The 12,689-nt window shown below is 32.8% G+C and overlaps 2 protein-coding genes across 2 annotated transcripts in view; one reads left to right on the top strand and one right to left on the bottom strand.

Moving 5' to 3' along the window:
* The window catches only part of LOC111701830 (muscle calcium channel subunit alpha-1), an 85,491-nt gene extending 80,869 nt beyond the window's left edge, over positions 1–4,622 (top strand). Inside the window, exons 27-30 of the mRNA XM_023473275.1 lie at positions 1,030–1,223; positions 1,502–1,595; positions 2,060–2,157; positions 4,519–4,622. Of these exons, the coding sequence (XP_023329043.1) occupies positions 1,030–1,223; positions 1,502–1,595; positions 2,060–2,157; positions 4,519–4,573 (441 nt within the window). The 3' untranslated portion in view covers positions 4,574–4,622. The remainder of the gene's footprint in view (positions 1–1,029; positions 1,224–1,501; positions 1,596–2,059; positions 2,158–4,518) is intronic.
* A 1,777-nt stretch (positions 4,623–6,399) lies between these two features.
* Positions 6,400–11,492, bottom strand: LOC111701834 (uncharacterized). Its single transcript, XM_023473278.1, has 5 exons — positions 10,828–11,492; positions 8,052–8,923; positions 7,848–7,962; positions 7,040–7,462; positions 6,400–6,477 (listed from the first exon to the last, which is right to left on the bottom strand). Exons 1-5 carry the CDS (start codon positions 11,416–11,418, stop codon positions 6,400–6,402), a joined length of 2,079 nt encoding a protein of 692 aa, XP_023329046.1. The 5' UTR covers positions 11,419–11,492.
* Between the last annotated feature and the right edge of the window lie 1,197 nt (positions 11,493–12,689).

Here is a 12,689-nt window from a genome sequence, read left to right as displayed (position 1 = left end):
CACTCCCATGAAGCGCCATCAAATATCCATCATTAATTCCTTTGTTAATTTCTAAATCAACCAATTTTAACTCCGCCTTAAATACAAATATTTCAAAACTTTCGTTTTTTAAATAAATGTTAGAAATATCCATTTGGATCTCTTTATTTTATTATAGTGACTTTTAAAGTCAACAACTGTAGTTTAGTTCCATACTGTACTGTACAAGTTTTAGTTAACTCAAAAAAGATTTGCCAAAATATTTTTTTAGAGGCTTACGCTTTTTAGTAAAACATGAAAATGTAATGAAAGTTCTGAGCCTCTGGGTCTAAATATTAAACTGTAATATTTCTCGTTGGTCCTTGAAATAAGAATATTCAAAGGAAATGTAGAAAAGGAAGATTCGAATAATTGAGAATATAAATCTGGAGAAGAAACTATAATTCTTTGATATCAACCTCAATATTTCTTTTACTTCCCAAGGTCCATAGCCAGGGAATAAGGAAAAGGAATGACAAGAAGGATGAAGGGGGGAGGATTGGAGGAAGACAAATCTAAGAGTATTGGAGGTAGAGTTATAAGGACTATAGGAGGGGTAGCATTAAGGAGATTGGAGATAGCTAGAATTAAGGGTATTGGAGGTAGTATGGAATTAAGAGTATTGGAGATAGGGTGGAATATTAAGGTATTGAAGATAGAGTGGAATTAAGGGTAATGGAGGTAGAGTGGAATTAAGGGTATTCGAGGAAGGGTTCTTGTGATGATGGGAAAATTTAAAGGATTGAACAATTTTCGAATTCTGGATTGGAAGATAAGATAGAAAAAGTGCTGGGTTGAATTTTGTGGATGAAAAGAGCAGATTATTTTATATTTCTCTTGAAAAGAATCTACTGAAATGTCAATAAACTAATGTCCTAAAAACAGTATGAATTACGTAAATTTTATATAAGAGTTCCAGTTACATATCTATACTAATCATTTTTTATCTTTGATGTCCATTTTAGTTTCCAAGATAAAGACACAATTAAAATAACCATTGTTTTTTTTCAGCTGCGACGACCGAACCGACCCCACGACGTCGCCCTGTTTGACCCTGACCTCCGGTCCCCTAAAGGTCGTGTGGTCAGTTTCCGAGAGGCGGATGACACCCATCTGACGAGATCCCTGCGCTACTCTGAGCTGGGAAAGGAAAGGCCAGGGGAGAAACTGATCAAGAGAGCGCTCACCAGCGAAGGACTAGGAAGGTAAAACAATTTGATTTAAAAACTCAAAATATAGAACTTAAAGGGACTGTCCTTGTAATTTAAAGTGACTCTTTGCTTACGTGTCTGTGAGGCATGCATATGATTCACAACGCTACCCTTAAATCCTTTATCTGATCTGAAAATTATCCCAATGTTTTTTTAGAGAATGATCATTTTCAAAAATTAAATCATGAATATCTTCATACGTGAAAGTGATCAACTTTTGAAGGTACCCTTGGTATGCATGTCCACAGCCCCTTTAAATCTAAAAATGTTAGGTATTGTGATGAACAGTTTATAAAGGCGGAGATGGCGGAGGCAATTAACATGACCCCGTCAGAGTTTGATGTAGTTGCCGGTCAACTTCTTCAGGTGAAACATTATAAAAAGATCTTTTATATTTATCTTTTTTTCAGAAGCTTATCATTGTCTTTTTAAATTAAGAAATATGTTTTTTTCGATCGATATAGTTAATTATTTTAGAAATATGTTTTTTTTCGATCAATATAGTTTATTATTTAAGAAATATGTTTGTTTTTTATCAATATAGTTAATTAATTAAGAAATATTTTTTTTCCGATCAATATAGTTAATTATTTAGGAAATATGTTTTTTTTCGATCAATATAGTTTATTATTTAAGAAATATGTTTGTTTTTTATCAATATAGTTAATTAATTAAGAAATATTTTTTTTCCGATCAATATAGTTAATTATTTAGGAAATATGTTTTTTTTCGATCAATATAGTTTATTAATTAAGATATATGTTTTTTTTATCAATATATTTCCAATTGATATGACACCTATTTTTACCTTGTATAATGTATTTATTAAGGCGGAGGAGCGAGGGGAACTCCAGCTGCCAATGGCGAATAGATCCGCCTATTCACATATATTATTTCAAGATTATGATCCAATGGAAGCTGTCCAGAGGTTAGACATTATTTTGTTTCAAATAATTCGGAGCATTATTAATCGTTGGGGGGGGGGGGGGGGGGGGGGTGGGCCAGCCAGACAATTTCTCGTCCAAGCCACATTCTCCTCATCTACTCGTCCGAGCCACCTCGAAATTCTCGTCATTCGATCCAATAATATTTTTCTTTAGTATCCAATCCTTAAATATAAACTATTTTTTCTTTAATCTGGCCAAAATTGTCAAACTAAAGTATTGCATTGATTTCAGCATATTGGAATCTTCGAATCCATGAGAATGATGTCAAACTTTATTTTTTGATTGGACACTTATTATATTGGAAGAACAAGGATTTCGAGGTGACGAAAAAAAGAGGAGAAACTGTTGTGACTAATCTTCTTTCCCCTCAATTATCATTTTTGTTTTGTCTTTATTTGCGTTTTCTTTGACATGCAGTCTGAGGTGCGGGGGAAGGCTAGCGGACATAAGTCACCATTATTTCCCCTTCCGTGTCACATATTAGCTTTTTTCTCTTATTATAATTAGAGCCTTTGAAGTGTGATTTTCTAAAATCCATCTACGTCACGCAAAAAGCACAACTCAAACCATTTTCTCAATTCTACATAAGATTAATATATAAAACTAGGCTTATAGGCCGCTTCGTGCCCATTCAACTTTTCATTGTGGCTTTATCTGCGAGCATCTTTTCTGTGTACAGTATAAAAATTTTTTTTTTTAAAAGTTTGCAGATTTCATTATATTTTTTCGCGCAGTTAAAATTTTTTACAAAAATAAAAAACTTTTAAACACAAATTTTTAAAATTTAATCATTCATAAACCTTCCCTGGGGTCACGTGTAGGGTTTCCACGAAACAGTAGATTCTCTTACGCAACAGTTTCCTTTTTTTGCACGAACTGACTTTATTTGCACAAAATTTCGCATAATTTTCGCATCAATACGAAACCAGGTATGCACGAAATTTCATTCGAAATAAATGTTATTTATTTGCACGAAATTCCGGATGAATACATAATAAAAGTCCTAATTTTTGCATGATTTTGAGCATTAATGCAAAAATAAGTTATATTTGTTTTATGACATATTGCTCAAATATATAAAAGATTTAAATATTTGGACAGTATGATGTGAATTAGTTTCAGTAATAAACAACTTCCATAGCTGCAGTATTTTATTTATGAACAATAATTTCATATTATCATTTTCTATAATTTGACACGGTAAAAATGTTGGTTACTTTCTAAAAAAATTTGTTATGATAAATATGGTTTGAAAAACGCTAAAGAGGGCACTAGATGTTCATATATGTATCAATGTATACAGATATGTATACATTTCTCTTGTTTGGGTGTTACCTATTGTTACCTATCTTAAATGGTGACTTACTCATAACCTTAGAGGTGAGGTCACTGCCAAAGGTGAGGGTGAGAGCGGGCCGGAGTGTGGGGCTCTGATTGGTTTAATTTTAGATTTTATCATTTCCTGGAATTGTTTATTGAAATTTAAAGAAATAGCAGGAATAGGGAAATGCGCAAAAACCAAGATTTTCTTCATAATTTGCTTAAAATAGCTTTTGCGCATCAATGCGAAATTATATCGAAATTTCGTGCAATTTCTACTCGAAACGGAAGAAAATCTTTGCGCGATCATTGCCCGATTTTCGTGCAAAAAATTTTTTGATTGGAAACCCTCGTCTTCTGAGGTTCCACAAAAAATGTGGGCCCAATCGGTTCAGCCGTTTTGACGCTTATTGGATACAAACAAACAGACAGACAAGCCAAATTTATATATAGAAGGGGTCGTTTGTTTTATATTTTAGCAGGTAAACTAAGTCATTTTTCGTATTGTGGGAGCAGAGAAAAATTGTTAAGAGTAGTCTAAAGAATAAAACAAAATATTATAAAAATCACAATATTTACTGTCATTACTGTGCAATACAGATTTTATCAAATAACGTTTTTAGCGATTTCCTCTTAACACATTGCACATTTTCACACAAGGGTACCCTTTAAAACTAAAATTTATTTTATGGTGCGTCATTTTAAATATTCATATTGCTCTCAAAAACAAGCCATTTTTTATGAAAATTAAAATTTAGATTTGCAAAAAAGTTTTGCAGTTTACATTAAGAGGAATCATCCTTTTTTCATATTAGCACTTAAATATAAAGATTTAAATATTTGTTTTTTGCGAGACGCGGCTGGATTTTTGAAATTCACACTTTAAAGACCCTAAATATACCATTTAAAAAGTAGTTTTGCCCGGAATAACTAAGTATGTTTTAATATCCAATTAAACGCATTTACAAATACTTTTATTAATTGTTAATATCTCTGATCAACACGTTTTTTGTTTGTTTCAGGAACCTACCTCAACCCTCCCCACCTTCTAGAAGAAAACGAAAGCGTTTATTGTAATTTTTTACCTAATTTTATAACAAAATATAAATACTCTTTCATCGTCTTCCATAGCCTTTTTTATATTTAAAATTAACCCTAAAAATACTCACTTTATTTTATATATTAATGATAGCGTTTAATTTAAAAGTACACAAAACTGCGGGTTTAATTCGATTATCTTTACATATATGACGTAGAAATCTTGGTTTGTATATTCGATAATAACTCATGAACCCCTTGATCAATTTGCTTCACATTTTTACTTGGGAAAACTTTGAAGAACGAGGGGAGGAAGGCCAACCACAACAATTACTCGTCCGAGCCACATTCTCCCCATTTTCTTGTCCAAGCCACCTCGAAATCCTAGTCATTTCAAAATTATGTTTTTAAGTGTCTAATCCTCCCAGATAAAACTATTTTTTAAGAATCGGGCCACGTAAGGGCATAAGAATTACTGAATTTTTGTAGATCGAAAAAAAGTTTAAATTAAATCAAAGTTTTCAAGCTTAATGTCCTTAAAAATTTTCTATTTTTTTACGCGCATTTTCAGATAATCCTAGAGTAGAATGCCGAAAATAATTCTGAGTTTATAGAACTTTGATCTTTTTTTGTTAACTATAGTGAAACCCATAGAATTTGTCATGGTGTTTAAATGGGAAAAATTACAGGCAGAGGTACGCCAAATGTTTTGCTATTTATTTTATACCGCGAAGGTTAGCTATTAAGAAGGCAGAAGAGATTTAAGTTTTACCTAAATAAAGTTTGACATCATTCTCATGGGTTGAAGATTCAAACATTTTTGCAATACTTTTTATGCCCTAACGTGGCCATATTTAAAAAAATAGTTTTATCTTCGAGAAATTGAAACTTAAAAACACATAATAATCGAAGGACGAGGATTTCGAGGTGGCTTGGACGATAAAATGAGGAGAATGTGGCTCAGACGAGAAGTTGTTGTGGCTGGCCTTCCTCCCCTCGTAGAACCATCGGAATGTTCTTGTTTTGACATCGGCATGTCGGAGACTAAAAGTTTGCGGGCCATAGCCTCACAAGCTAGTAATTTTTAATTTAATAATTTTTAAAATTTAAATTGTAATATTTTATAAAATTTCCTACAAAATAATTAAAGATTTCCGCTACAAGAACAATGGGAAGGTATCTACCTCTCTCCGTTCCCTTGAAAAATTCCTCTAAATGCCCCCAAAAGTCAAAACTTTTGTGTTGCGAATCTCAGCATCAAGCATTGACCTCCATCTTTATTGATATCCAGTGATGGTCATAACCTGCAGGAGATAACTTTAATTGAGGGATAAAGCATGTATCTCACTCTCCATGCATTGCAGATCGCTGCATGTAAACACCCGAAAGCTTAGTTAGGGTGATTCTCAAATATAAAAGCGCCTAGAGTGAATATCTAGATCAAGAATTTAAGATTAACAATATCCACACGAAAGTATCAACCTCTGGTATATAAGAAAAAAGATTTAAAAATCTTTAAAAATATTTTTATTTATTTATCGGTGCACCAACCATATACAAGGAACTCTGTAAAAATATTTATTCGTAAGATTAGCAAAAGAATTTGAAAAGATTTAAATTTTCGGGAGAATAAGAATATTTAAATATTTACAATTTTTTCAAATTGTTTTGGAAAAGTTTAAGAATCATTTTGTCCCACCTCATAGCAAAGGGTGTCCCAATAAATATAAAATTGAGAGACGACTTGAAAGTCGTCTTTGATACTGATATTTAATGCATAGCAAAAAAGGGGAAAAACGAGGCTGTATGTCTGACGAGCTTTTCATTAAGTGGTCTTCATCAAGCTGTCAAATCAAATGTCATGTTTAATCATTCTTTCGTTCAAATATAGCAAACATCATCTTAGGTTTCTTTGCCTGAAGTTGTTTCAGATCATGATCAGCCTAAAGATCGGAATTTGGTTCAATAAATCCTTCCTTGCTCATTCCAACTCCTGTATTGTCGTCTTCATTCATCCAACAGTAGATTCTTCATCAACAATATTACTGGAATTCTCTCCCTCCTATACTTCATCTCTAGTATCATCCTTTCATTCTGTATACATCTTTCAATCCATTCTTGTCATCCATATTTATGTTTGGTTTAGTCTTAACTTAGAACTTCTCAACATCCATTCTGCTAGTGCCATGGAGGTCCTTTATTCAACATTGTCCATTCTCTTGTTGCCTAAGATCATCTGAAATAGTTCACACATAATAAAATATCATATTGAATTATTTTATCATAATTTTCATAGGTATTTACGTTCTCTTTCAAAGTGTTGAGAAATTTACAAATTTACAAATTCTTTTACATTTTTCAAAAGGTAAAATCCTAAATAATGGATTTTCTTACTTCAAGTGTTTGTAAAACATGTTCAAGTCGTTCAAGATAATCGTCATATGATTGATCTCGACAGTGTCCAGAAATCTGAACTTTGAAATCATATTTCTACAATTTTGTTACTTTCATCTCGACAGCCAGTTGAAACCCACCCTCTGGTTTCCTTGTGATCTTCTCGAGAGCACTTTGATGCACTTCCAGGGCATTCCCTTCTCTCAGAGCACTGCCAGGGTCAGTGGAGAGAGGAACAGCATCAAGTTGGATAGATATACACTTCTCTACTCCTGATAGTTTTAACGCGACAATGTATCTCGTCTCTACTCCACCATATTTTACCAGGAACACGATTCTTTCTCCAATCTTGATTCCAACAAGGAAAAATAACTCATTAAACTTGTCAAACTTATAGACCATTGTACAGATTCTCTCAATTGGTGTTGGATGCTCATAAGAAGTCCTTCTTTCATTTCCAGAACACAATTCATCATTGCCGTCATAGCAGCCAGGGCAGGTTTTCCAGTGTTCTAGTATACTCATCCGGGATACCTTGGTTTTACAGTGCAACCCTAAAACAGTTAACAGTTAGCACCATGTATTGTATAACTCACTTAAATAGCTTAAAATAGTCTAATCAAAGCTGTATGTACTGCAGTGTAGGGGTTTAACATCTGGTGAGACATTTTTACTTTCATAAGGGGGAATGATTTTCAAGAAAGTATTCACACCTTTATTGTGGTTTTCAGTTAGTTATAGAGCCAANCCCCCCCCCCCTACATCAAATGTGCCAACTCCACCATCCCCTTTCAACAAATATTAAAAAATGTATCAATCTCATTTTTTATGAACACTCAACAAACCTGCATTTTCCATTCATGCAAAAAAACCAAAAAATCTATATTTTAAAATGTTCAGGTTAAATAAATATGTATACCTGGTTAATGCAAGCAATCTCTAGCAGGTCTATAATACTAGCAGCTAGACTTGAATGCTGGATCTTGTTTATATCTAACTCAACCCTACAGGTTGGACAACTCTTGCTCCAGTTCCTAGAAAAAAAAAATAAAAATAAAAAAATTTAGTCTACATTTTTTAGTACCATGTTTAGTGATTTCCATTTTAAGTTTTAAATACTTACTCTTTGCTGATACACTTGTCACAGAAAATATGTCCGTTCTTGCACATTGGTATTTTACCACTCCTTGGGATGGAAAAACAGACTGGACAACTCAGCTCCTCCTGTAGTTTCTTACATAGTTCATCCTTCTCATTTTGTTCCTTTGTCAGTTGCTCATTCAGACTTTGTACAAGATCATTCTTCTCTTGTTCTAGCCTCTGCTCAATCTTCAACTTCTCCTGCTTGAACTCAAGATAATTTGACCTCTCAAGTTTATCCTTGTCTTCTAATTCAGCCTCTAACTTCTCCACCTTATACTGAAGATCTGTGTTTTTGATCAGTTCAGTCTGAAGATCTGATTTCAGTTCAACAATCTCCTCCTTCGCTAAATGCAACACTGACTCCAAGTTTTGGATTTTCTTCTCCATTCTTCCAAGAGTAGATTCTAAATCAACGTTGTAATTGGAACTATCTCCTTCAGCTCCAACATCTTCCTGACCACAAATTACTTCATCATCTCCACCTTGTACTTTAGCAGAGATAGTTGTGGTTTCACACAGATCAACTTCGGTGGAACTATCTTCATCACCAACATCTTCCTGACCACAAACTACTTCATCATCTCCAGCTTGTATTTTGTCAGAGATAGTTGTGGTTTCACACAGATCAACTTCGGTAACTTCTGGTTTATCTAGAGAGATGAGAACAAGTCTGAACCCCTGTATTAGCAATCGTAGAAAGAGAATCAGACTAAGAACAAATCCTTGAATATTTCGTAACATCCTAAGCCCAGCTACACACATTCCAATAATAAATCCTTCTGTTCCAGGTTCATTCTCCAGCTCCTTCTGAACTCCAGGTGTGAGATTTCCAGAACTAGTATCTTCTTCAATCTTAACATTATGTACTGCAGTGTAGGGGTTTAACATCTGGTGAGACATTTTTACTTTCATAAGGGGGAATGATTTTCAAGAAAGTATTCACACCTTTATTGTGGTTTTCAGTTAGTTATAGAGCCAAAACCATTGAGAAAGTTTACCTTATTCTCAAGTACACTATTATCATTTAAAATTAACCCCAAATATATATTTTATGAGCAGAAGCACATGTTAATGTTAATGTACGCTACAAGAAATGTTTATCATTTGGCCGGGCATACTGCTTTAGATAATTTTAAATATTCTGAAATGACCGGGGAAAATTTGTTGAATTTGAAATTCTAATAAAAAGGCCCTCCCACCTTCCATCACTGGTGTTGGTTCTTATTCACCTCCCCCCTCTCCCACCTCAGGAGAGTAAAAATAAAATACAAACCTGGGCAGGGTAGGTTCTCTGTGTATTTACAAGTATTCTCATGTTTCCTCAATGCTTTCAGTCCACGGAGAGATACATTACAACCCTAGATAAACGGAAAGTTAAAAATGTTTAAATATTAAATACTACGTTTACCTTTCTGGTTTAATAATCTTAACTTTTTGTTCCTGATCCATCTGCAAAACATTTCGTAAATTATAAAAAAAATAAGATTTCGCAGATTTTTCAGATTTATTAGTGGATTTAAAAAAACAAAAAATTTAAAATCATTTTGTGGCAAAGCCCCGCCATAAACCTAGTCTTGGGTTCGATTTCTAACAATTGATTTTGCTTTGTTCAGACTTATCTCTTCAATCCATGGGTCAAAATTTGCAAATTTCCAAAAATGTTGAACTAAGTTTAACCTTAATGATTAAAAAATGGATAATATTTAAGCCAAACTTTATGTTTAAGGAATTTTAAGGGAAATGGTAAAAAACATTTTTGTCAGCCATTTGTTAACCAAAATTGACTGAGCAAATATGGCTGAAATTTCAGCATACATATGTCACAGCTTACTATGTGTACTCGCTCCACGTAATGTGGTACTTGATGGATAATAACGCCATCAAAAAATTCGGAAAATTCTACCTATTTAAATCTGAATTTTTAAAGCCAGACGTAGAAATTTTGGAGGTTTTAACGAGTTTCCCAATAAATATTTGATGTAAATTGGTAAAGGGGTTTATGAGTTATTATCAGACACACAAATAAAAGTAAAGATAAAACAGAGAATATTTTAACTTTATATGAATAGAAACAATATTAATCTGGTAATTATTAAAACTTCAAGGTCGTTATATAGAATAAAATGAAAATTTTAAAAAAAAATGTATCAATCTCATTTTTTATGAACACTCAACAAAGCCTGCATTTTCCATTCAAGCAAAAAAAACCCAAAAAATCTATATTTTAAAAATGTTCTGAGCTGAAAACTTTAGAATGGGATATCCTTAATTCCGATCGGTTAACTCTTCTGGAGTTTAAATTCATGTGGAGAACAAGCAATATTTAAACTGGATATTAAGAAAAAGAGTGGTTTAAGCGTTAAACTTGATATCCACCATTCTAAAGTTTTCAGCTCAGGTTAAATAAATATGTATACCTGGTTAATGCAAGCAATCTCTAGTAGGTCTATAATACTAGCAGCTAGACTTGAATGCTGGATATTGTTTATATCTAACTCAACCCTACAGGTTGGACAACTCTTGCTCCAGTTCCTAGAAAGAAAAAAATTTAAAAAATTAAAATTTAATCTACATTTTTTAGTACCATGTTTAGTGATTACCATTTTAAGTTTTAAATACTTACTCTTTGCTGATACACTTGTCACAGAAAATATGTCCGTTCTTGCACATTGGTATTTTACCACTTTTCCAGGTTCATTCTCCAGCTCCTTCTGAACTCCAGGTGTGAGATTTCCAGAACTAGTATCTTCTTCAATCTTAACATTCTCTCTCTTCTGTTCCTCTTGAGATTTAAACAAGGAATTCTCTGTTCCACCAAATTGTTCCAGCCCATTGCAGTGGCCATCTGTAAGAGTGGAAGATTTGTTCCTTAATTCAGAGATGTCTTCAATTCTATTTCTCTGGTATATCTGATCTTCTTGCATTTTTTCATCTTCAAAACAATTCTGGTTAAAGTCGTCTCTTTCATCGTCGTTGATGTCGTTCTTCCATTCTTTGGTGAACTCTTTCTTTTCATTCTTGATTCCATCTTTTTCGACATTTTCCTTGTTATTACCAATTTCATCTTTGTTTCCATTTTCGTGTTCCTCATTATCATTCTGAACTTTGTATTCCTCTTTCTTCATTCCGCACTGCTCACTCTTCCCACTGTTGCATCTGAGACTGTTCTGATCATTACCGCACTCCTCAATCTTCCCATTGTCGTATCTGAGACTGTTCTGATCGCTTCTGTCCTCCTCCATTCTTCCCTTCTCTTCATTCTCAGTTCCAAGATCCTCAACCTTGCTTTTCTCCTGTTCATTATCCATCTGGTTTGTGGTAGAAAGGTCATCATCCTTTATACTCATTCTGCTTCTAATAAAATAGGAAAAGTAATTATAATAAAATTTAACACAAAAGTTATTGAATATTATTGTCAACCCTATATTGTCAGAAATCCTAGCAATATTTGTTTGTTTGTTTGGACTTCATAAAAAGGTTGAAAAAGTTCATATTCGGTCGAAATTGAAGAAGATTGAATAAAAAAATGTAATTTTTTAGAAATCAATCAAATAATTATCGAAATTAAAAAAATATGGCATCTTGAGAACAACATTAAAAATTTGATAATGATTTGGATAAGGCATAGTTTCTATATATTAAGCTTTGGTGCAGGCATAGAAGGCAATAGGTTATAACTAATGATACTTCAAAAATATAATTCAACATATCCAATAAAAGCTAAGAATACTTCTAAGTTTAATATTTATCACCAGACTTATGCTTCTTGTATCTTGATATATCAATAAACCAATTTTAATTAATAATAAGACTGAATAAGAATAAAACTGAAAAAAGAAGTTTATAAGTAACAAAAAGTTAAGATCATTACACAGGAATTGAGTTTCTGCTACAAAAGTAAATTTTCTAATCTCTATATCTTTGCAATCTGATGGCGTGAACCTTTAATTTTTCAATTTATTTTATCTAACAGAATTCATAGTTTGAAATATCCAAGGTCTACAATATTGAGTTGCAAAGATATATGGATTAGAACATTCGAGCACTTACAAAATGTTTCTTAACAAAATTTTTCAGCCACAAAATATTTCCCAACGAAACGTTTCTGGCACAAAATGTTTCCAACCGCAAAATGTTTCCGACCACAAAATTTTTCCAATCTCTAAATATTTAATATTTGAAAGTTAAATTAATATGAATTATTTTTTATGTGCTTGAATTGATGCTTTTATTAGAAAAGATTCTATGTTGGCAGTGTATCTTGCTGATGGGGTTCGAGCAAAGGAGGAAAGATCTGAAAGCTCTGGCAGGAGGCTGTAATAATGTACCATTGAAAGTTTATATGGAGAGCCTTTAAAACTTTAATAATTTATTTTAATTAAATTTTACAATATTTTTAATTATTTATATGATATCAGATGGAAATATTTTGAGATTTCTTTATTTCTTGTTCTTCATTTTCTTCTTGTTCGTACATCTTTTCAATCAGATTCGGCTGATTTTGAAAATAAAAAAAGAATTTATTTTTGGATGTTTTTGTGAGAGCTGGTCGCATAAAAAACCGGTATCGTTGTGCATGGCTTGTATACCCAAGCTTAGTGATATAAACAAGTTTAGA

The sequence above is a fragment of the Eurytemora carolleeae genome, unplaced genomic scaffold (assembly GCF_000591075.1).
Source record: "Eurytemora carolleeae unplaced genomic scaffold, Eaff_2.0 scaffold476, whole genome shotgun sequence".
Taxonomy (NCBI): Eukaryota; Metazoa; Arthropoda; class Copepoda; order Calanoida; family Temoridae; genus Eurytemora; species Eurytemora carolleeae.
Note: the sequence above shows the minus strand (reverse complement) of the source record. Positions and strands in the feature narration are given on the sequence as shown.

Excerpts from the sequence above, each read along its gene's own strand:
- LOC111701834 (XM_023473278.1), bottom strand. The coding sequence starts at position 11,418 with ATGAGTATAAAGGATGATGACCTTTCTACCACAAACCAGATGGATAAT. Across the intron at positions 8,924-10,827 it reads AGAAGAGAGAGAATGTTAAG|ATTGAAGAAGATACTAGTTC; the intron begins ATTGAAGAAGAT and ends CATAATGTTAAG. Across the intron at positions 6,478-7,039 it reads AACTGGCTGTCGAGATGAAA|GCTGATCATGATCTGAAACA; the intron begins GTAACAAAATTG and ends TCCGATCTTTAG.